This window comes from Myotis myotis, unplaced genomic scaffold (assembly GCF_014108235.1).
Source record: "Myotis myotis isolate mMyoMyo1 unplaced genomic scaffold, mMyoMyo1.p scaffold_m19_p_12, whole genome shotgun sequence".
NCBI lineage: Eukaryota > Metazoa > Chordata > Mammalia > Chiroptera > Vespertilionidae > Myotis > Myotis myotis.
In genome coordinates, this window is record NW_023416316.1 from 26409781 (window position 1) to 26436182 (window position 26402).

Sequence of the window (26402 nt, forward strand, 5' to 3'; positions counted from 1 at the left end):
GAGGATTAATACCTGCTGGGGTGGTCATGACAGTGGAACAGAATAGTCGGCACAGGCAATCACACAGGGATCGAGATAACGAGGACAGAGTAATAGGCTGTCTTGTTTTGTGTGGAATCTTTTGTTGGCAGAAGAATTTCCAGTTGTTTTTTTATGAGAAGCTTCTCTCCATAGTTTTTTTATGAGAAGCTTCTCTCCATATCTTTTAGCAACAGATTATTGATATGTTAACCCTGCCTCTCTTCACACAAACACAGCCCACATCAACTTTTTCACTGCAGCATTAACAAATAACGTTTCTTTGCCCATCGACGTGGCAAAAAGAAAAAGGAATGAAAATACTCCATGTTACTCTGGGAGCGGGCTGCCAGGAATGTAATTTGCAATATGTATGAAACCTTGCATGAAATAGATGCATTTTTTGGACCCATAAATTCTATTTTATCACAATGAAATAATTGAAGAATATATGGTGTATGTAAAAGGATTTTTTTCTAAAACTAATAAAAATTAGAAACAACCAAAAAGTTCAGGAATAGGAAGCTGATTAAATAACTTATATATAGCTACATAATAGGATATCATGGAGCCACGAAAAACAATGATGTAGATATGTATTTGATTGAAAATATTTTCACTATTAAGTATAAGAACAGGTTATGAAATAATGTATATATGTATAAAAAACATATGGGAGGATAGATAGTAAGAATGTTACCCATATCTTTGGGTAGAAGAATCAGGTATGATTTTATGTTAACCTCCCCCCCACCCCCATGAATATGTACTCCTTGTAAAACATAAAAATAAACAGCCTGATAAGAGGCACTGTGAATAGCATGGTTCTGGCCCACAAAAGCCAGGCTTTCCGTTGAGAGAATGGGAGGTGGTGCCTCTCTGCTCAACTCTAAAAATGCCAAATGTGAACCGAGCCAGAACCCAGGAAAAGGAGCCCCTCAGGCTGCTTCTAATCAAAAGACAAAAGACATTGAGAGTCTTCTCCATCCTCGCAACACAGAGCTCTGCACTGTTCGGGACATCTGCTTTTCTTCTCTTTAAGACTTAAAGTCTTATTTGATTGTCCAGTCGCCGCATATTTTAAACTCCACATTTTTGTACGGAAAGTCAGTGTGTGAGGAGGCTGACTGCGGACTGTAAGCAGGTGCCAAGGACCGTGAGGAGGAAATGGAGCAGAGGCTCCTCTGTGTTTGGCCTTTCCTTACCATCCTTTCGTATCTGCCTAAAAATGCATGGACCTGAAGGGTAAATTATACCCCAGAACAAATGTTCTACTCTAAAAATGTTCTTATAAAAATACACAGTTGGGGAGGAAAAATAAGAGAATGTGCAGAAACAAATAGAAAAGAAAGCTTCCTTTCTTCCCTTCTCCAAACAATTGTCTACGTATGGAAGATGCTACAGAATGGCAATCCCATTTCTGTCCTGAAAGTAGAGGCCCTCAGATCGGCAGGAATGCCAGGCACACCATGCTCGTTCTGGTCCTTCTGAGGAATCATGCCTGTTTTCTCAAGGCACACCACTCCATGGAGCCGCTGGCACTTCAGCAGGGTGGTAAGTCTCTGGTCACCTATCTTAGGGTCAAAACATTCCCAGTTGATGTGAGGACGCCACACACCAACACACAATGAACACTTACACTGAGCAGCAAGCTGAGCAGCCACAGGGCAGGTGAGGATGGAAGACTGTGGGCCTACAATTTACATGGGAGCTGACTTGGGAGGAGAGAGTTTTCCCCAGAAAGACAAGAGAGCGGATCCTACCAGATATTTGGCAGTTTGTGTAGTTCACAAAGACGAACTTAAGAATCTAACATTATAAAACTGTCTTAGTGTACCTTGTTTTATTCTGGCAGAGTTAGTGCTTGGGCAACAAGGGCACTCTAACCCTAGTTACTGGAGATTTTATAACTTTAGTCACTTGTCCAACCCAAGTATGCCCTTTGTCACCCAAACTCTCATTGGCTTTTTACACATCAGACACATTTATTTACTCTATTTCAGACATTTTATTTTTCCAATTCTAACATTAGGCCTTGTTAAGTACAAAAGCTCATAAGTACAAAAATTTCTGTATAGCTATACAGTTAAAAAACCCATGAAAACAAAACAATTTTTAAAAGTTGGGCAGTATTCATCTCTATATAGCCGTGACAGTGTTCTGGAAGTGTGGCTGTAGAAATGGTAGAAACTATTTCATGGTGATGACATCAACAGTTTTGAGGACTCTTTTTCACTTGTTTCAGGAAATCTGTCCTGGGACATTCACACTGGATGGATTCCTTGCCTGTATTTCACAACAGCCCACTTCCCTGCTTCTTTAGGGCTTCAGTGACGACGCCTTCATTGTTCATCCCTGATGCTCTGACCAAAGGAAGATTTTGACCCCAGCTTCAGAAGCCAGTAAAGCTTAGATTTATAACTATTATCCTTTCCAATGTTAGAAAAATGATGAAAAAGATCTATGAATTTTTCATGTTAGCGTTGATTTCTCTTTCTGCAAGGACTTAATTTACACATGCACACGGAAGATGAATTACATTTGATGAGCTTTTTTTCAAAGTATTTTTAAAAATTCTCTTGAAAAGATGAATTCTTCCAATCTGTAGGATTCTGAGTAAAAATCAACTGGATCAGGGGAAGTCCGAGTTTATTTTTGTTTTCCCACCTAGCAACCTCCTGGACACAGAGAACAGATTTGCAAGGTCTTCATTCAGTAGCTCTAGGGTATGGCTGAGATTAAGCAAAACAACAAAACAAAATTCACTTTAATTAGTAAAAAGACTGGCAGAATGTTGTAGACATGAAGAGCAGACAAATGCTGGGGAGCCAAACCGGCAGCTGCCTCACAGTCTAGACTTTTTTTTCCTCTGCTTAATAAGAAATAAGTTATCATCGTCCTCCTCCTCCACCGGGCGCTCCTTCTTCTTGTGCTTGCCCCGCCTGCCCTCTCTGGGCAGCTTGTCTTCTCCCGGCTTGTGCTGGTGTGAGTGGTGAAAGGACTTGTGAGGCTTCTGGGTTTTGAAGGTGCCAAGGGAAGAGTGGGTTCTGGGGCCTCTGGGAAAGTCCTCATCCACGTCATGACACCTGTCGGCCTTCCTGTGCTTTTCACGCTCCCTGTTGTTCCTGCTCATTGTTTCTTTTTGGGTTTCTTTCTTTTCTTGAGGCCACCTTGTGTTTCTCCTTGAGGCGTGGCTCTTCTTCATGTCATGGTGGGACCTCTGATTTGCTGCTTTTGTATGCGGCCTCTTGAACTGCCCTGGAAATTCCCCATTTTTCTGGAGTTCTGGAAAATATAAAAGTATTTTTGCATATTCTGCAGCAAGATAGTCCATGCAGAACTCTCCTAAGTCTGTAAATAACTTAGCAGAGAGGGAAGCCATACATTTAAATTCATTAACGATAGGGCATTCTCAAGGGCCCTTAGTAAAGTAAAAGTCACTCACTAAGAACTATATGGCTGTAGTTATACATTTCTGATTGCTAACAGTGAACATCCAGCAGTCCAATGATAATCATTCTGTTCAATACAATCTAACTAGGTTAAACAGTGCAGATGAGGGCGAGCGAGAGTAGTCATCATCCTAGCTTCCTGAAGAAAAGACATGTCTGACCAATTCAAGGGACAGCCCTTGATAATAAGGTTAAGCGAGATGCACAACAGTCTTATTGACAGACTCATATGATACTTCAATTACACCCTGAAGATAAAGTCTGGCCACAGTACTTGGTTAGAGGTGGATGCCAAAGTGGACAGATTATTCCTCCAGAGCAGAGATCGCTGGCTTGGAGACTGAGTATGTAGTTGTGCAGATCTGATGCTATGTTTTGTTAGGACTTGGCTCTCACTACAAGGATCTGATAGCAGTGATTCTGACAGGGTAGGTGGGAGATGAGGTTACAATACGGGATGAAAATTAACATGTCAACAGAATCTTCAGAGACTAAAGAAGTGCCTCCCCTCCAAATGAAATGAAGTGCAAAGTAATATATTTAAAAATGATTTTTGGAATATAGAGAAAAAAATAAGTAATGACTTATAGACTTCGGCATAAAATGAAAATTCCAATGAATCACAGCAAGCTTCAAAGTGAATCTGTGCTGCAGAGCTGTCAATATAACCAGTTAAAAAGGAAACTAAATCGTTTTTCTCTGATTATAAAACTTATAAACACTCATTACAGAAAATTTGGGAACTAAAGAAAAGCATAAAGAAAATAAAACAGAAGCACCCATAATCCTTTAATCCAGAGACATTTTGGTGCATTTCTTTTTAATGTTTTAAAAAGAATCTGGAAAAGAGTAACAAAAAAGGCCCAAAGAATCAACAATGTATAGGTCAACTTGAAAAACAAAGAATTGTTTGTCCCCAAAGCAAGACAAATAATTGGTAAACCACCTTGAAGTATATTGCAAGAAAGAACAGAGGTAGAGAAGACAGGCTTACGTTATAGGATAATTTAATGAGAAAGAACCTTATGCGATAGCAACATAATAAAGAAGCCACAGAGGATGGCTATGGACCTGGAGCTCAGCTCATGGCCGATAGGAAATGACTTCTTTGGGGAAGCTCCAGGAAGTCACCCAGTAGTGATGCGTGTCTTTCTATGAAAATTACTAGAGCTACACAAACTGGGAACAAATCACTAGTCAAACAGAAAAATCTCAAAGAGCCTTTAAAACTCTGCCTACATATATGGATAGAAGTCCTTTCTGGACATTTTCTAAAATTATCATTATGTTAGAAAAATGTTTATTGGGAATAGATTACAACACAGGGTTTTTTTTTTGTTTTTTGTTTTTTTTAAAAATGTATTTTAGAGAGGAAGGGATAGGGACAGAAAGAGAGAGAAACTTCCATTGGTTATGTACCCCAACTAGGGATGGAACCTGCAACCTGGGTATGTGCCCTAACTGGGAATTGAGCCCATGACCTTCCAGTGTATGCAATGATGCTCCAACCAACTGAGCCACACCAGCCAGGGCACAACATAGGATTTTTGAAGTGGGTACTTGATTTCTGGAGATCAAGAAAATTCCAGTTTCCATGGTAATTAAAAACATTTTCTGTGTTAACCAATGACCCCCAAAGCAGGTAAAAACAGTGCGAAAATAGGAATTTGGGAACTACTGCAAAATTGATCTAGCAAGAAGTCTAACAACATACCTTTTACTTTTCGTTTTATTCTGTATTCTCGCTCCCGAATTTCATATTTGTCATCATAGTAGTAGATGAATGGAGATGTTGGAAAGGTCTGGTTAAACATTCGCCTTTCTGTACATTCCTGCAAATTGTATTTGAAATTAGGATGTCACAAGGGCATACTGTTCTAACAACCTTTTTGCGAGGTTATGGATGACTGTGAGTAGAGATGAGTCCCACATCACTGATACGCATTCTTGGCTGCAGGCTGTGGTCTTGCTGGGACACTGGGAGGATCACCGAGCCTGACATCCAATCAAGTATTTTTTCAGACTTGAATTTTCTTCTCTTACTTCTTTACCTATGAAAACCTTATCTTTTTTCAATCTTTCCTGCCAACCCACCTCCCCAGGCTGAGTTGACAGCAATGGCTGGGAGGAAGAGGAGAGGTTCCTACTGCACTGCCTCACACCTGTTGGAGGGTTTATTCTATTTGGCCTTGTGTTGTATTAGATCTGTGCTTCTTTGTCTCTTCAACAGCCTTTTGTCAAGTGCTTTCCCCCCTCTCTTTCCCCTCACATTTACACCTTAGATGTGGGGGTAACTTCTTAGCTCTGTGCTCTTTTTCCTACCACACAAGTGGTTTGTAAACTTATTTTAACAAATACTCACTGGGGGGAAACAGTTGATTCTTATGGTGGGGAGCAATGTGGTGGTGGGTTGTGTCCAGTTTGAAATGCTCTTAGGTCAGTGGTTCTCAACCTTCCTAATGCCGCGACCCTTTAATACAGTTCCTCATGTTGTGGTGACCCCCAACCATAAAATTACTTTCGTTGCTACTTCATAACTGTAATTTTGCTACTGTTATGAATCGTAATGTAAATATCTGATATGCAGGATGTATTTTCATTGTTCACGACCCACAGGTTGACAACTGCTATCTTAGGTGATTTTGAAACACCCCAACGGAACCCTCTCATCTCTTCAATTCCCCCCACTCAAGATCAGATACTCCTGTCATTCATTACCCTAGGACAGCTCCCTATTCTCATGACTCTGACCTTCCCATGCCTGATAGTTTCCAAATCCATATCCTTGGCCTAAATACATCCATGTAGTAGGCTTTTAAAAAAATCATGACCTGTGACATATATCCATCCATGCAGCATGCCTGAAACCAAATATCTTTCTTTTCTTTGAAAGAGGTTTCCCTTTGGAATGTTCCCATTTCTGTCTTTTGCCACCTTGCCTAAAATTTATTTATGCGAGTACAATACTTCTTAGCTAAGTATTGAAGAAAAATTAGAATACCTCTTAGGAAGAAAGTATGTGAAAAATCCATATAAAGTTTAACTTAATTTATCATAATTTTGGCATTATATACTTGATTTGTAATTCTAAGCATCTGATCAAGCTGGTACATACATACATTTAGGACATAATTGGCAGGGATGAGAGAAGTACGTTAGTTGAAACTATATTAAATCTCACTTTAGAATGTTAGTTCCTAAAGAAGTAAGCATTCAGATTACATTATTTTTTAGTTCATCTTTCATCAATCGCTTCCTGACAACAGAATGCTTTATGCCCAAATGCCACTCAGACTTACATGTCCATAATGGCCTTCTTGACCACAGTTGTAGCAATACATTAAGGCTGATTGTCCAGAAGGAGTCTTCGGCTTTTTGGGTGGTCCAGGTTTAGTCTGCAACATGAATATTTGAAAGGTTTTATTAAACTTAGAAGAAAATTAAAACCTCATTCTTTCTAAAAAAGCTCTTTTTAGGTTAGAGAGTCCTTAGAAATATTGTCTTCTAGAAGTCAGTGTAGAGACCCCACCTTCAGGTGACTCTGTAACACGATAACAATTCCTTTATTCTTAATGTCAATGTGTGCTTTCCTCTCCTTCCTTACACCTCATCCCATTCAGCGTTATATCCAACACTCTGTTAGGTATTAGGTATCCCAGATAGAAAAGGATAACAGGCTAGTAGAACATGACAGGCGTATAAATAGATAATGACAGGACAATGTAAACACAGTGATAGAAGCATGTACAAGTATTAATGGAGTGGCAAGACAGACCCACCATTGGATGGGGTGAGGCAGTTAGGGAAAGCTTTCTTGGAAATATAAATTTTAAATTTACTCTCAAAGAATTAGGTGTAAGTCAACTGGATAATCCTTGGTAGAGGGGACAGCGTGAACAATGGCATGAAACTAAGAAAGAGCAAACCTGCCAACAAAGTATAAGATGCATGGCCAGGTCCTGGCTGGTGTGCTCAGTGGTTAGAGTGCTGGCCCAAACACTGGAGTTGCAGGCTCCATCTCCAGCCCTGGTTGGAGTACATGTGTGAGGCAACCCATTGGTATGGTACTTTCACATAAATGCTTCCCTCTATTTTTTTCTCTCTCTTTCCCTCCCTCAACTCTCTCTAAAAATCAATGGAAAAAATATCCTCTGGTGAGGATTAACAACGACAAAAAGATGCATGACTAGGTATAAGGAAAATGAGGCTGGAGAAAGCATGGCAAAAAAATGGAGGGCTTATAAGTCATGTTAGGGAGCTTGGGCTTTATCTAGTGTCATGTGTAAGGATTTAAGTGGGGGAGCAGAGCAGTTAGAATTGCATTTTGGAAAAACCATTTTGGCTTGTAGCTATAAGGAGGATGACTATAAGCAAGAGGAGATTAGATGAAGGAGAAAGACCAATGAAGTGGCTGTTGGCCAATTACAGGTGAGGTGATGAGGGCCCAAACTACCAGAGAAATAAGAATAAAGATCTAGTTTACAGATACTTGATTTTTTAAAGAAAAAATAAGGGGGAGATGCCGGAGTCCATTCATTGTCCTCACTAGCTGAGTTTAGACAGGACTCCCAAAAGCTAGTAACCTTTGAAGTCCTAGCAAAGGTCAGAACTGTGCACCACCTAGTTAATCTAGGAACCACCCAGTTAATTTAGGTAATAATAGTTGAAGCATCATCCCCACCTTAGTTCACTTAATTCCTTAGATACTTATGTAGATCCTTGTTGATTATTGTTGATCAGATACTCTGCCTATTCCTGGAAATCATCTACTGATGAGCTAATCAGATACTTTGTCTATTCCTGGAAATTGTCTGCTGATCTGTGTCATTGAAACCTCCTTACCTAAGGCTACTCCAAGCTCAATAAAAGATTGGAGCAGCCTGAGCATGGGTAGAAGTCCTTCGGGACTTGCCCGCCTGGTCCTCCAATATTGCAAAATTTAAAAAAAAAAAAAAAAAAAAAGAATAAAGAAAAGGGAATAGATTTGGGTACTTTTAGAAAATAAAACTGGTATTACTTGAAATTTGAAAAGATAAGAGGGAATGAAGAAAAGAAATCAGGATGCTTTCCAGGTTTCTATCTTGAGTGAATTGGTGAGTAGTGGTGCCAACACCTGATTCAGAAAAGAAAGAGGAGCCAATGTCGGGGGAGAAACGATGGAGTTTGCCTTGGATGTTGACTCTCTAGGTGGAGATGGTCACCAGGAGGTTGTCTACGTAGGATGAAGCTTAGGAAACCAAATGGTCCAAGGATGCCTCCACCACTGCTGGGCACGGGGCACGAGCATATATACACATTCTTTCATTAATTGATTTAAAATATACCGAGTGCCTAATACATGCAAGTTAGTGTTCTAAGATTAGGTAATTGAGAAGTGAGCGAAACAAAAATCATTGCTCACATCTCCAGGTGGAAGACAGATAAATAAAACCACCACCAACAACACAACACACACACACACACACACACACACACACACACACACACACACACACACAATCAGATAGTAATAAATGTTATGTGAATGAGAGTCTTTGGTGGTGACTGAGATTGAGTTTTGGGAAACTCTCACTGGGATGGTCAATCCGTATAACAAGATAAAACAAGTATTCAGTGACTGGGGAAACAGCATCCTAGGCATAAGGCATTGGGAACAGGTAGTGCAAAGCACGAAAGCGGGCATATTTCAGTATCTGAAAAATATCTGTAAACTGGGAAGTGTAGTAGGTGAAGGAAGAGCTGCAGAGAAGGAGGCTCTAGAGGTAGAATGGAACCAGATAACTGAGAGCTGTGTAAACCAGGGTGAAGGGAGCTGGGTCTTAAGTGACATGAGCAGGTAGTTTGAAGCTAATAGTAGGTGCTCAATAACCAGCTGGCAACTGTTAGCAGACTGTAAGCGGTCACAGAAAGAACAATCCACACTCCCAAATAATAAATGTTCTCTGAAAAACTGACCTGTTTATAAATTTTTAAATTTATGTTCATTTGTGTAAATATATGGCAATTTATCTTTGAGGCAAGATTTCTAGATTCACTGATGAGAAGGTAAATATGCTATCTTTTAAAAAATATTTTTATTGATTTTTTTTACAGAGAGGAAGGGAGAGGGGCAGAGAGCCAGAAACATCGATCAGCTGCCTTCTGCACACCCCTTACTGGGGATGTGCCCACAACCAAAGTACATGCCCTTGACCGGAATCGAACCTGGGTCCCTTCAGTTCGCAGGCCGACACTCTATCCACTGAGCCAAACCGGTTAGGGCTAAATATGTTATTTTTGTTTCACTGGAATAAAAGATTCCACTGGCTCAAATCCTATGCAAAAAAACAAGATGAGGGGGTGGAGGGTGGGGGCAACAGGGGGATAAGGACACATAATGTAATACCTTAATCAATAAAGAAAAAAATATATATATTGAAGAAATAATAAAAATTTAAATAAAAAATAAACAAGATGAATCAGGAAGTAGTGAGGAAGTAGGCTGGTGAGAACCAAATTAGCAGGGAATCCAGACATGGAATTTGATTGCTATGGATACGAGCAGGGACTTCCTCATGGGAGGGGCCACCATACCTCTACAGCAGTTCTGGTTTCTCCTCAGTAGTATAGAACACAGGGACAGTCACATTACTCCACAACTCTCTAGTGGTTCCTTCCTATCACCTCCACTCAGAGTAAAGGCCGCCTTTATTTAATACAGCGACAGTGCTCCTGACCCACCTTTTCCCTATTTCACCTTCTAGTGCACTAAACTGGTTATTTATTATGTTTATTATCTACCTCCCCGTTGGTAGAATGTAAGGTGCATGAGGGCAGGGATCTGTGCTTGATCCACTGTGCACCCCTAAGCCAAGAGTCTAGAATAAGTGTTGGCAGACTATGGGCAGCAGGCCAAATTTGACCCACCGCCTGTTTTTGTATGGCTCACAAGGGAAGAATAGTTTTTATATTTTTAAATGGCTAAAAAAATATTTCACAACATGTAAAGATTATATGAAATTCAAAATTCAGTGTCTATAAATAAAGTTTTATTGGGACACAACCAGGCACATCTGTTTACAGATTATCTGTGGCTGCTTTTCATGCTACAGGGGCATAGTTATGATAGAGACCACATGGCCTGCCAAGCTAAAATATTTACGATCTGGCTCTTTATTACAGAAAATGTTTGCTGATGCCTGACTTAGAACATAATAAGTGCTCAATAAGTAGCTGGTGAGTAAGTAGATAATAAAGACTCCAAAATTCCTCTGACTTTACTTTATTGCCTAAGCCTGGGAAATTACAAGTATCCAAATGCTGTTCCATCTGCCAGATAAAAATGGAGAACTTCTTCATCTCTTGGCTCAAATGTCATCTTTGTAAGGCCTTCTTGATCACCTATTTAAAATAGCCAGTTCTCTCCAATTGGAGCATCCTATCCTGCTTCATTGAGTTTTTTCCTTAAACTTCATGGCACTTATCGCATCTGATATACTATATATTTTACTTGATTGTTTGGTCTATACCCCAACTCACAGGGATTTGTCTGTTTTTAGTTCACTGCTGTATCCCAGATCCTAGAACAGGGCCAGGCATATAATAGTTCAGTAAATATTTTTACAAAATGTTTTTATTGATTTCAGAGAGAGGGAGGGAAAGGGAGATAGAAACATCAATGATGAGAATCATCGTTTGGCTGCCTCCTGCACGCCCCCTACTGGGGATCAAGCCTGCAACCCAGGCATGTGCCCTGACTGGGAATCGAACCATGACCCCCTGGTTCATGGGTGGATGCTCAACCACTGAACCACACCAGCAGGACAGTAAATATTAGTAAATGAATGAGATAATGCATATGTAAAGTACATGGCCCATAGTGAGCATCCAATACATTTTAGTCACTAAAGACAACCTCTAAGATTATGCTTTTATATATTAAAATGCCTGAATAAATTAACACAGCTTCCTAAGGGTCTCCTCTACTTCACATTGAGAGTGTGGTACATACTCTGGCAGAATCAGGAAGGAGTTACTAATACAGAGACTAGGAATTCAGTTTTACAATTACTAGGGATAAAGAGATCCTTTTTAATCAAGACTTTGAAAGCCTGTTTCATGTCGACACTTATTTTATTTTGAAAGTAATCTCATTCAAAAGGCCTCAAATTTAGCCTTACTGTTCATTTACGCCCGTGGATGAAGTGCAAACATTTGGGTGTTCATTCATCTGAATAATGTCACTAGTTAAAAACTTCCATTATTACTAATAAAAATAGCAACCGTATTTATATTGTGCTATGAAATTCTAAACTGTTTCACAATAATTAATTAGTAAATGACATGACAAACGCTATCTACATACTCTCATTTTAATAAACTATCATGTTCTAGGACTTAATAGGAATGAAATCAGCCTAGATCTTACCTAATTAGAGAACATTTCTATATTAGAATACAATACTGAAAACTCAATAATGATTTCCAGTGGACAAGTTTTCATACTATGATCTAACAAAAATCTTACAGCTATTTAAAGTGTTAGAAATACAAATTTGTGACTCAATACTTCTGCCTTGGAGCATGTCTTCATTTTTAATTAACAGTAAAGGTCCAATTTAAAGCAGAATGTGTCAACTGATTAGCTCTAAGTTCAGGGTTCTGTCATACATGTTTGTACTGTGGACAAAAAGTTAAATGCAGGGAACAAATGTAGTTTTTTAGAACTTTTAAAATTTGTTTGTTAATCCTCACCCAAGGATATTTTTTCCATTGATTTTTAGAGAGAGTGGAAGGGAGGGGGAGAGACACAGAGAAACATCGATGTGAGAGAGACACGCCGATTAGTTGCCTCCTGCACGCGCCCCAGATGGGGGCCAGGGATTGAGCCTGCAAACGAGGTACAAGCCCTTGCCAGTCCATGGGCCAAAACTATAACTACTGAGAAAACTGGACTAGAACTTTTTTTAACTTAAAAAATTTACCTTAAGACTTTGACCTAATGGATACCAAATGAACTATTTATAAAAGCAGCTTTTTCTTTTCTTTTCACTTTTTTTTTTTTTTGGTTACAGACATTTAAATAATCTATATTTGTAGGATGATATCTTAGAGATTACTTTACTATCAATATATAGAAGTAATAACCTGGGAGATAGCATTACCTATGAAAGGTCCATCCCATCTGCTATTCTTGCTGAAAGCTTTTCATGCACCAGTAAACTCAGTAAATATCAGAAGATAAAGCATAAGCCTACCACGCCACGGATTTACTTCTAATGTCTCCTCAAAGTGCTGCCCGATGCAACGATTACAAATGATTTTCTTCTAATGTCATTTTACATAACCCTTTTTTCTGCATGAGTAGTTAGTGCGGAATGAATGAATGAATGCCATTAAAACAGTTAATCATTATCTGGGACACTGGCCTTACTCCCTTCACTAGTAGGAATCTCCATGACAAAGGCCAAGAGATCAAAACGCCAGAACTGCCTCAGTGTCCTATTTCTAACAGTAATTTTTTATGCAAATGAACCTGCTGGGCATCTCCCTCTGTGACCTTGAGTTGCCCTTATCTAAACTGACTTTGATCCAATGAGGACTTGCATCTTGTTGAAGCTCATTACTATACAGGATATGCAATCAATTTCACTAATTAAAGGGAATTTTCTACTTTTGTGACCACAAAATGTACTTATTTTTATAATCATACATATACTTAATGACTAGACTATGTTTTTATTTATTAATCCAAAGTGTTATATGAACATATATTAAAAAGCAAGTCTATAAAGCACTGAGCTCAGCTCGTCTCTGCTGTCACATCTGTACTCACACCTCTTAAATCCATATGCTTTTCATGCTTCAGAATCTTCTTTTTTCAAAGTTTTTCCAATAAGCTAACAGTACAAGCATCTCCTCAATATCCATAGATTTAAAAAAACAATCCTACCCAAGTAATCAAATAGAATTTCTCAAGAAAATGTTACCCCAAATCAAAAACTTGCCATCATAGTCAAAGTCCGTTAGTTGAAAATGGGACCTAATGGTATGAATCTGACATTTAAGCAGAACAAAAGTTTGAATTAAAAATATGCCCCTCCCCCCATTTAAACATATCATTTTAGTACCTACTCTAGAGATCATATGTGATTGTCTTAAGTATTTTATTTAGTTTCATAAAGAGTAGGCAGAGCAAAAAGAATGGTTGCCTTCCCTTTCCTTTGGTAGTATTTACAATATAAATGCCAACAGAAATGTAACTGGTACACAGTCAAGAAAAATCACATCTGGGGCCTAAAGGAATCAAAAAAGAAATTTAAAAGTTGGGCAGTTTTGCAGTGAACGGAACCAAATCTGAGTCTGTGAGAAGGCAAAAATGATCCCATGTAACTAAAGATACAAAAGATGCCCTGTCTCCCCTTTTCAGTGTTTTTCTGGGGTAGGTGCTCCTCACACCTGGAGATCTGAACAGGTCTTATTCCAACCATGATTTTGGTCAAAGCCATCCATTTGCACAGTGTTCTGGCAAATATTCACACTATTACTTCCCTTTGAGGAACATTGGAAGGAATTTTCTCTAAGCTAAAGGCTTTGAAATTATTTTAAAATAAGGCTTCCTTTATGAATTTTTTAAGTTTTAATTTTTCCTCAGTGAAAAATAAATTCAATTGTATACCGCTACTAATTTTCCCTATATCTTAAAAATGCCATTAAAAACACCATATATAATAATATACCTATATTTTTTGTGTTAAAAGAAAAACGATGACATGTATTCAACGGACTACCAATCCATCGGGTAATTCCTTAATTAGGCAGATTTTTGAAACATGTATTATGTACACAACAGACCGGAACGTCTCCTTTGGAGCATTTTCTAGTCTATCGGGTGATTACATCATTAAGCCACACATGCTACGTAGAAAAATCCTTATGAAAATTCATGAAAAAATGTACAGCACATCATTAGCATGCTGTAGACGTGTATGCTTTTGATATTTTCTGTTAAAAAAAACAACACTACATGAAGTAATTAGTCCAGGTCATAAAAACATGAGAAAGGTACCAGACTCTGGCGAAATTGAAAATTGCAAAAAATTGCATCTCTCATGGTTTCACTGAGAGTAATTTGCTTTATTGGAAAATGGATTCTAAAACAGTGTTTATTTGAATTGCAGCAGAATAAAGAGTGTTGCTTTACTGATTTCGTACTTCCTATATACACGTAACTTCCTCTCTACCCCTCTTCTGATACTCATAGTTTTACAAACCAATGGGTTGAAGGTTGCAAATAACTAGTGGTCAGGCTATTAATTATTCAAGGCCTTGCAGTACTGTGTGTCTATACTTATATATCTTCATTTTAGGCAACCAAGAGTGTAAAGGACTGCATGAGTGTATCTTTCGTAGTAAAACTAGGTTAAAGTAATATGAATGGAGGTAAACTGTTGGTATAACTCCTAATAGTGAAAAGATGATATATTAACCACATTAAGCATTAGGCAACATCTAAGAGATAATATATTTGGAGACTAAATGAAACACAAGTTTTATAAAAAGAAGTTATTAAACTTATGAATTTATGATTTCTCTTTTTGTAAATGAGGTCCTTCCCCTACAAAAAACAACCACACAACAACAACAAAAGAGAACCTCAGCAAGCAGAGAACAATGAACATATGCAAGACAGTAAGGATCACAGTAATTCACTTCCTGAATGTTCTAAATCTTCATGGCTTAAAAAGCATCCCAGTTTTCTCCAAAGGTAGTGGCATTTAGTCACTGGGCCATAGCTAATTTTACATAGAATGCAAAAATGTTAGTTTAAGTTTAATTTACCACCCTATTTAAATATGTCCAATGTAGCTCTCAACCTGCAGAGCTATCCCTCTATTTTAATTTTAAAGTAAGTTAGCAAAGGCTTCCTTCTTAATCCCCAGAGACTACCTACATAGTGACACAAACGCACAAATTTATGACAGCAACATAAATGCTCTTCTGAAGTAATGTGCAACATTAAGTGAAAATCGTTTCCTGGAAAGATATTATAGGTATCTATATTTTATTTGCCATCTTAAACATATCTGGGTCTTTATGGCCTTATTTTAAAAATGTATTTCCTTTTTATATTTCCTGGTGCAAATGGACTGCATAAATAAGCAATGTGCTATGAGGCTTCAGACCAGCCGATAAAACCTTTCAATTTTCATGCCAGCTTCTTCTTTTGTAATTCAAATCCGCCTGGAAACTGGCAGCTCTGAAAACTGAAACAAGCACTGCCACAAATACCTTGTAATGCTATCGACCTTGTCTGCCCATGCAGTGAGAAAGGGGGATGCGTATGTGTCTGCAGCCATCCAGATAACACAACTCATTTTTTTGGGGGGGCGGGGTGGGGATAACAGAAGCCAGCCCCAGACTGTGCACCAAAAGCAGTCATTACCAGGCATGCTGGAGAATAAGTCTCTTCAAAATACACAGTGCATTTAAAAACCATATATGAGGCTGAGCCACTGCTGTCATTACCAATTTTAATTTAGCTCCTTCAGTTTGCCAGCCAGATAAACTCTTTAGTGCTGTTTTTAATCTATTTGCCACATTTTATGTTTAAGATTATAGTAATATGGACAGGAGAAGGAATCACTTTTAGGGGAAATAAAGAAATAGATCCGCTTATCGGCGCCCATCAGAAAGTTCATTAATCAGCCAGGCTTTGTGCCCTCTAAATTGAAAGGTTAAATAATCCTCTCAGGAATATTTCTCGGCCCCTCCGCCAATTGTCCGGAGAGGAGCTGCCATTCATAGCACGCGGGATCGGTGACAGGGTATCTTACCACTGTTTGGACCCCAAACAATGATGGACAAATGGCCTGGTTTACAAAGAACCTTTTAGTACATGGATGGAAAAGGACCACAAGCTTGGATGCAGGGTGGAGGGATGAGGGGGGCATGGAGACAGGATGTGGGGGGAAGGGACAGGGAAGAACACATACATGTGTGAATGCATGGATATTTTATCTGACTGTTTACTGGGGTGGACTATAAAACATAGAATCCACATTAATATACATCACACTCAAATCTGCATATATATATATATATATATATATATATATATATATATATATAATCTCATACAATTGTATGTAAATCATCATTGAAAAAATTGTGGAATAGAGTCATAGCTTTATTATATTTATTATCTAATACACAGGGGATAATAAACCTCAAGATTTTCATTTTTACTATGACTCCACATGACTTACAACACATAGAACTGCCCCTACCCACACCCAGCCCTGCTTATTCTACTGAAAAATACTCTTAACCATTAGTCACAAAGGCAGGGAGTTCAACAGCTGTAAGGCCCTGTTTAAAGAAGGGAAGTGATGATTCCTTGCTTTAACAATATGCTCCATCTTAGCTCCTGCTTGCCTTAAAATAAAGAAAAACATAAAAAGTAGGAATGCTCTTTGAAAGAATACAAATCCCATGCACCGAGACAGTGCTCAGTTTTGTGTTGCCTTTTTTTGCTGGGCTTATAGGAGAATATGGGAAGGAATCAGCAAAACAAGTGACCAAGCTCGTACACTTCAACTTTCTGCTGTGAAATCAGGCTGGTTTCTGGCATCAGTCATGTGAAGGCATGAAGCAGTTTTACCAAAAGTGCAAAAAACTGATGTTATTTGTTTCATTCCTCATCTCATTAACATAAAACCTCTACCCCTAGCAGAAAGTATTAAAATTGGTATTTGTGTATGAGAATTATTTAATTTCATATTATTCTCATTATTTACAAAGGAAGCAAAGATTTATGTAATTTAGCTTATGAAAGATAACTATATTCAGCTGACACTGACATCACCATTTAAGAATTATACATTTATTCACTTAATATTTTTTTTCAAAATGATATGGTCATATCTTTATATGGTACACATTTCATACAGTCATTTTCATTAGAAAAGGAAGCAGCCTAAAGATTTTTTGTGATCTACTCATAAATGTCTTTATGATTTTTAAGCAAATCAAATTAAGAAAATTTGCTTGCTATATTTAGTTAAAAGTTACACACCTATATTTCTAGGCCAGAAGACAAGTATAAATAATTAGAAAATAAAAACTGAGGGAAAATAATTTTGTTAACAAAAGACAATGCTTGTGAGTATTTTAATTTCAATAACTATAAGAAGGAAACATTTTTAGGAAATAGAGTAAAGAGGTCATTATGAATCTCCTCATCTTAGGCAAAGACACTGCAATAATCTGAGTTTGGGCTATCAGTCCCGAGGCCATCTCTCCAGGTGTGAGGAGTCCACGAGTTTGCAGCATTGGAGCTAACATGGTGTTGAACACGGGCATTGTGCTAGGTACTGTGCTAAGTACTTTATGTTTATCATCTCATTGCATTCTTACAATAACCCTAGAAAGCACTGTCCCCATTTTTCAGATGAAGAAACCGAGAATTTAGAAGATAAATGTTTTAACTAGGTTTGCACAGCTAGTAAATGAAAGAACCACAGTTTGAACTGATTGATTCCAAAGCTGGTAATTCCCTAATAATTTCCTCAGAATTAAATAGGCCCCTCTAGCTCCATTTTATGGAATGTTTTTCTAAGGACAAACTGGAGGAAAGATCCAAAACTTAGCTCCCCTAACTGAAAAGACATGTGGGGTAATCTACAAATACATTAAAGGAAATATATAAAGTGGGTATTTATAGACATGGATACATTACAAAATTATAAAGATGACCTTATAATCTACTTAATAGATTCAGTTCTAGATGATTTTTGAAAAAAGGAATGAAAATAATTGGATAGCTTTATTATTGATTCACACATGTGAATTCTTTTTACAAAAACTAACTTTGGATCATTTAAAAGATTTAGGTTGTAGAACCATAAACTTAATTCAACTTAAGTTTACTACTGAAGTTTATACCACAACAGGAAATATAAGACTAGTTTAGAGAGTGTTCATGTCAACAAGTCCAGGGGTTCTTTTAGGAATCTTTTCTTGTAGATTCTTCAAATAATTAACCCAAACCCTTAAAGGTTATGGTTGATCATGACAGTCAGTATCTAAATGATTCCTAAATCTGTTAGGAATTACTGTAATCTACCACATCATTCACACGCAATGGCTAGTAAAAGGAATGTATTAATACAAATGTCAATGGTCCAGTATACTTTATCTACATCCACTGAAATGTCCAGAAAAGATTATGACAAGCTCAACCACCTGGAATATATTTATTTAAGGAATGGCATGAATCACCTGTTCAAAGTACATATTAAAAATAATCACTCAAATATGCTAAAATTATTCTACATAATACTTCTATGCTTGTTATGTGTAGTTAACATGACAAAGAATAGGCCACATTCTAGATTTTTAAAGTACAATTTGTTATACAGTCAGATACTGAGCAGTGTTAAACTGCATGAATTCTGAAAATTCTCAGACTACCTGTTTATATCCATTTTGTTATAATAGGAAAACTTTTTCAAAGTGTAGAACTGTGAGGAAAAAACAATGTAATTTCCTTTGGAATTATATGACTAATGTATGTGCTTTTTTAAGAAGAAAATATTTTTAAAAGTTATGTATACTAAAATTACAAATACTTAGAAATGGAATTTAATTACCACAAAATTTAAGTATCAAGAAGAAATTGCCCCTATAATGACTAACTATAATTATAAAGTTGAACATACTAGGGAACAGAGAAAAGGATAGTGAAGAGTCCAAATGCAATTTTCCATCTTTTTATCATCATCAGGAACATCTTTTAACGTTTGTTAACAGGTAAGAAAATGAAGACTACAACAAGTATTTCTTTAAATTTTTAAAACAGAAGTAAAACTTGAAGCTGATACAGTAAAACATGTTAAGTCTTAAATGTAATCATCTTTGCCTCCAGCCTCTGGGGCAGATAAAAAAGCACAGGGACTTTTTTTGGTCAAATGAAGAAAAAAAGTTACTGTTTATAATACAGTCTCATATTCAATTAGTTTATTATTGAGCAACATGTACTACCTAAAAAATGAACAGAAATCAGGAATCAATGGGTGATAAGAACATTAAATATATTTAGAAGGTGGCAAAAATGCAGCTGCTTCTAGGCCAAACATTTATAATGACTGTTCTCTACATTGTGTCTGCTACATACTTTCCAAGAAAGGAAGAAAAAAACAAAACCCTGCTCAGAATATGTCATATTGATTTCCCATCTAAAGCAAATTAATTTCCTCATTAAAATATTGAAAATCAATTAAGTTGGGAATTTCTCTAAGGGGATGACACCTCAATCTGTTTGAAAAGAAAATATGAAGGTTCTCTCTAAAAATAGAAATAAATTATATCTAAATCTATGTAATTTTATTGTACTTCCATTCAAAAATAAGTTTGTATACGAATTGTTTAAATGTCTGAGGAAACATTGTGAGAGGAAAAATAACATGCATTTATAATTCACACCACTCACTTTCTTCTCTTCCTTTTACAGAAGCTTTAGAAAATTGCTTTTCTATGATTTGGCAAATTGTATTTATTTTTAAATGAATCTCATTTATTGAGATTGATAATTCCAGGTTTCATTTGCTTTGAAATTGCATTTTCCAATTGCTTTGAACGATAAGTTCTGGCAAGATGTGGTCCAACATGCCAGTTGGAAATAGAGATTTAAAAAAATCAGTTGACCTACTCTATAAATGTGGTAATTATCTTTTACACTAAATTCAAAACATGGTAAAAAAAATTACCAGCAAAATGTTCACCTTAAATTCTTTAAGAACAGGTAAATAAATATTCAAGTACTCACAAAAAATGTCCACTTGAAAAATCTTAAAAAATTTTAGTCACTGTCCAAATATATTTCCTATCTTGGTTATCAAAGACGGAGTATTAGAAAATAATTTATCGGTGCTTACTCAGAAAATTCTTTTTATTCAGACACCAATAACTTTAAATATAAAGCAGTCTGATTTATTTTGTAGTACTACAATGGAAAGATGGTCCTGAGGTACAACAAAATAGTCATGTGCCGTCTTACTCATCAGAGCACAATTACATTCACCTCAGTAGTGTTTTAATACTAAGGGTATTTTTTGATGAAAACTAAATCTCTGAAAATTTGACAGAGATGTAATATCTCAATAGCAACACTTACACAATCAAAACACTGAAATAGTGATGTCAGATATGGAGGAAAAAACTGTAATTTTAAAAAAAGTACTGTACTCCTATGTCTTCAGTAAGTTGGCAAAGTGAAGTGAACTTCAAAGTAAATTTATAAGTGTTACTTTAGGATAGTATGCTGGGCCTCAAAAAATGGTACAAAGAAAAAGTTGATTTAAATAATTCCAAAATAGAGTGAAGCCTACTTCTCATTCTATTTTGGAGTTATTTAATATTTTAAAATACAGTATGTAACCAGTTCTATATTCTTAAACACACACACACACACACCTTGAGACCTATCACTTGATACCTACGATGTAGATAGATCCTTGTGGGTTTTGCAGTTCTATTAAGCAACCACCGAGCTCTCAGAAAGAGATTTAGAATTCCCAACATCTATCTAATTAAGAGCCCGTTTTCTTTTTTCCATGAAAAGAAAATATTCTGGCTTGAGGGAGACTTTTTGAAACTCTTTATTTCACATTTGAACTTATTAAAAAAACTCCATTTTAGCATTAGGCAACTAGAAAATTGTTACCTACCCTATCTGATATCACAGTAATTTCAGAAAAAAGACTTTTGTGGCTATAGCCTCACAATCAAATTATACTTTCTTATTCCTTTCTTTTGGACTATACAACATGTTTCTAAACTTAAATTTAAATCTGTTGATATTTAGGGTTACCTACTGGGTGGTATGACATAGGATGCTTTAGAGAGTTACATTCTCATTTAGAGTAAAAATCTCATTTCCATACTGTGAGAACCCAGAAAACATTTCTAAACTGATGTTTCCAGGGAAGGAGAGAAAAACTTGAGTGGCAAAACTAAGTGATATTTTAAATTATGATCCATAAGATACACTCTGGCATTCAACTAGTTCAGGTAAGACTACTATTAATTGCTAGTAACCTCTGGTCACACGCCTTTTCTAGGCTAGAAAGAAAGGCAAGGAAACTTTACTCCCCATTTCTCTGACAGCAAGTATTTTACTTTTTGAAGTGTGAATTCTAGGCATTTAAACATATATAAAGAATCATTTAAAATGTAATTCTTCCTTTCTGCTTAAGCTTTTAGTTAAAGTAAAAGGTAGCAGGTTGTAACACATTTTAGCAATGCACACAAAGAAATCCAAGGGCAAAATTAAACATAAAAGATGTATTGTCCTTTTTGGTTCTTAACACATTTGGCCCCAAAGTAGCAAACTCCTAGCTACTTTTTTAAGTAGATTAAAATCAAGATGAACAAAATGTCCAAAGCATGTCAAATTACAGCCTCTACTAGTTAAAAATTCTGTTGGTTGTAAAACTCTGTTGGTGGCCATTTTGGCCTAGGAGTTTTAATATAAATGAGCCTAGGAATGACAGGGGGTAGGGAAAGGGACTCTCCTTCTTGAATAGTTGAAGGGGGTGGGGGGGTGGGGGTGGAGATTTTATCTAGGATAAAAAATGAAAAAGAATATTCAAAGTCAGGCATTACCAAAATTTGAAAATATAACAAATTAAAATACAAGAACAGTGCTATATTATTGAAGATTTAAAAAACTTTCTAAACATTCTGAAGAAGGTAAATACATAAACTACTTGGGAAATAAAAATCATATTTTTCTTTTTCCCATGCAGGTCTCCAAAGTGATAATCTAAAAGTCCTTAAATTATATGGCAATTTTATAGCTATTTAAATATATAATAGATATATATAGGCAGTGCTTTAGAGTTTTATTAGCATGTGCCCTTTAGAATGATGGTCTTAGTTTTTATTAATCTAGTGAAGTCTAGTCAAGTTGGTTAAAAAGCTATTCTATTCACATACAAGTTGTTAGGGATGCTTTATTTGATCTCTCATGAAATTGCTGAGAGTAGTGAACATGTTTCCTTTTTAATATTCATCTTTTATAATGTGTTCAAAGAAATTTTTGACTTGGAACATTTCACAAGCCTACTTATATCAATCAATTTCACTACCTTCTTATGTGTTTGAAAAATAATACTCTGTATTATTAGGCTTTAAAAAAATATATATATGTATGTATATACATAATATATATATATTTATGTGTTTAAATATATATATATACTTTTTGCAAAAGTATTGTTTTATTGATTTCAGAGAGGAAGGGAAAGGGAGAGAGAGGGAGAAACATCAATGATGAGAGAGAATCAATGATTGGCTGCCTCCTGTATGCCTCCCACTGGGGATCAAGCCAGCAGCCCTGGCATGTGCTTTGATCGGGACTTGGACTGTGACTTCCTGGTTAGGTCCTTGCTCAACCACTGAGCCACACCGACTGGGCTCAAAAAATACTTTTAAGGAAAGCGATTCCTGGATAGATCTTAAATTGTATTTGCTAAACTTTAGGTGTAAATGACTTTCTAGTCTTCCTGATTGGAGGGCAGATAAAAGCAACTGAAACGTTCTCAAATGCAAATAAACATTTCCAAACTGAATATACTAATCAATTTCTCCCCCCAAAAAAGCACAGTTCATTTTGGGTGAGAAATGTATACTTTGGTTAGAAAAAGAAAGTAACCAGTGATTAAGTGTAGAAATTTCCAGAGTTTTAAGAAGACTGGTTGAAATCAATATACAGTAGCAATTCTAACCTAGGCTTCATTACTTGGTCATTGCTCTGACTGATGCCACATTCGAGTGTGACGGCTACTATGAGTCAATAGATGGCAGTCCATCGCCTAGTAAAGAACTGAAGATGACTAAACTCACCATGCATTCTGCTTTTATTCAAGATTAAATATTGCCTAATTGTACATATTTGGATATTGCCTATATACATAATCACTTAACTATTTTATTTTAGATGGATTGATATATATGTATACATATTTCTGAATATACAAATTCTGCATTTATACTTGCATAGTAAACTATTCCTAATTTTAGTTTAGACTTGATAATTATGAATTGGAATAGCTGCTTCAATATTATTTTGAAAATTAATCAATAGTCCAGGTTGAGACAAACAGACCTTTCAAAATGATTTTGTTATACCTATAGATAGAATATATTGTTATTCTCTTCAAGATAACTCATTTTGTTTCACTAATTTTTTCCTAACTATTCTTTTTATAATTTGTTTTTTAAAAGCTACAATATTAAACAAATATTCAAATATTTATGCTATACTAAACACCAATTTCTAATCTTCTATGAGAGTTATATAAAAGAATATAGGTGCAGCAAATAATGAAAAGAGTGGCTTTAAAATAGTGCTACCATCACTTCAAGTTTTCAAGATTGGAGTTCTCTAAGTTAGGGGACAAGAAATGCAATATCAAATCCATTAGGCTATTACTTAATTAAAATACTGATAAAAATGCTATACAAAGAGTGACCGTGATCTTGAAAGTATAATATGGTTGAATTCCAATCAAGTTTAGACTATAAGGATTTTACCACAGTATGTTAAGATTAAAAAATGATACATAAGCACAAATGTAATATATCTATATAAGTTACATCTGTAAAAATATATGTGTACATATAAGGGTATGTGTGTGTATATATATATTTTAGTTTTATAGTGAAGACTTTAAGAAAACCCAATTTGGGATTGAGGGATAGCTGAGTAATTATAGCTTTCTACTAAGAATCTTTAAATAAATTAAACAGTGATAACAGAATATAGGAACAAACTACCTGATATTATTCCTTTTTTCTTGGGCCTGTGGTAAGACATATTGGTAGTATAAGTCTACTTATTGGTTTACCTTTTATTTCATAAAGAGGAGAGCAGTAAAAAGACATGTTTTGTAAAAACTTTGCCTTTTCTATTTTTACTACCTATCTTCCATAAAGAAAACTTTTTAATATGTTAATCTTTAAGAAAATAGCTTTTAATTACATTGTATAACTTTAATATTAAAAGTAATTTTTATTATTGTCTCTTGCTCAGTACAACATACTTAATACATTAAAAGAAATGACTAGCAGGGCTTTGGTGAACTCTCAAAATTATTTAAGCTGACTATTAGAAATAAACTGACTTCATAATATTGAGCATTAGTAAGATGATTCCATAACAATGTTTTCTGCTTCTACTTAGCCTAAAATCACAATAAAAAGGAAAGCAGAGAACTGAATAACTTGAATAGTATTAAGCAGATATTTATACACGTTGAGTAAGTCAAGAGGGGCTTAAGCATATGACAGTTGAATTGTTCTATATGAAAGATACACTAAGCTTTGTCTAGCTTTATTAAAAATATATGTAAATATTTCAGTAAAGCCAGAGAATTGATAATGGAAGATATTGTGTACTGCATGCTTGTAGACTGTAGATGATACAATATATTAGACACTAGATTACTATTATTTTTTTTAGGGCTCCTAGCATACTTTTCCCTCTTTAATTTGAATTTAACCCAGGAAGACTGAGAGATACCATGATGTAATCATTAAATGATGTGAGCAATAAAACACAATCAAAATCTTTTAAGAACAGGAAGATAAAGGATAGAGTAGTGGGCAGGGGAGAAGAGAAAAAGTATATTATTGCTCTCTCAGTGCAAAAACTCTTCAGATGTTTATTATCTTCCAGCAGAAGATGCTTGTCTATATTTTATGGTCAGCAGTTCAGAGAAGGGTAAATAGGCTAGGTCTTGGGGAAAATAAAAAAGGTGTTTCTACTCACCGTTAGGTGATACTGCCTCCAGATTTCTGGGCAAGCCTGGAAAATAAAAATATTGATCAGCTGGGAGCATGAAACAAGGTACTTTACAGCCTGTTGGTTTTGGCATAACCCAGCATCCACCGGTGTCGGTCACAGGAAAATAAGAAGCTTAACAGAAAGGGTCTGCATTTCAGCTTCAAAAACCTGGCTAGACAGTTTAATTGAATTTTACACTGGTTTAACACACTCCCTGCCATTGTCAGAAAGCCAGTAACAAAGTTTTCTCTCTCTTTTTTTCTTTTCGGGTTAGAAGTTTTGGGCACTAAGATGTGATTAAGAGCCATAACTCAGTTAAACTGATAAATGAACAGCAGTGGTTAAAATCAATGAGACTCGCCAAGTACTGGTATACCTTTTTAAAGAACATTTTGAACCTTGGTAGTATGATAGAAAACAATTTAATAGCAACAGCCTTTAAGAAGACTTCACTGTGGTTATATAGGTATTTCTGATGTCTGTTGCCATCTTTTGCCTAATCACTTTCTAACTTTCACTCCTCTATGAAATAGAGTAAAAAGAGAATTAAAACAAAACCAAACAAAATCTCAAGAACTAAAATCCATGTCTTTTCCCTTAAACGTTGAGTCTTCTCTATCTTTACATTTATAGAAATATAACTTAAAAAAACCAATAAAACTTCAATAAATTGGTAAAAAATGGATTTACTGAAACCAGAATAGGTAACAACAAAACAAAACAAACAAAAACCAGCAGCAACAACAAAAAATTCTAGGAGATATTTTCTTACGGATACATATTTAAATCTTCTTTCCTTGTACCTGAATTATGACTCTGTTAAGGAGAGACACTTTTCCTAACCAAGGTCTTTATGAATAGTTGATGGGTTACCATCTTCTCAGAAAAAGAACTGTTGATGATAGAAAGTGTTTTTTAAATAACTATATTATAGCAATGGTTTTAGTAAGTTAAACCACCAACTTAGTAAATGACAATTCTTAAAGTAAATGTGAACTTATAGCTTTTGTTAAAAATGTGTATGTACTATATGCATGACTAAAATTGGAATGATTTAAATCTTTATAATTTTTGACATACCCTCTGAAACAATTCTTTATCTG

The 26402-nt window shown here is 35.9% G+C and overlaps 1 protein-coding gene across 2 annotated transcripts in view; it reads right to left on the reverse strand.

Moving 5' to 3' along the window:
- Positions 1–1959: 1959 nt before the first annotated feature.
- ZCCHC7 (zinc finger CCHC-type containing 7) overlaps positions 1960–26402 on the reverse strand; it is a 200042-nt gene continuing 175599 nt past the window's right edge. The window contains exons 6-9 of one of the 2 annotated variants that reach the window (XM_036330364.1): positions 25285–25320; positions 6770–6865; positions 5185–5302; positions 1960–3303 (exon numbers count right to left, since the gene is read on the reverse strand). In XM_036330364.1, the coding sequence (XP_036186257.1) occupies positions 2864–3303; positions 5185–5302; positions 6770–6865; positions 25285–25320 (690 nt within the window). In that variant the 3' untranslated portion in view covers positions 1960–2863. The remainder of the gene's footprint in view (positions 3304–5184; positions 5303–6769; positions 6866–25284; positions 25321–26402) is intronic. The other variant, XM_036330362.1, reaches the window with a different exon arrangement.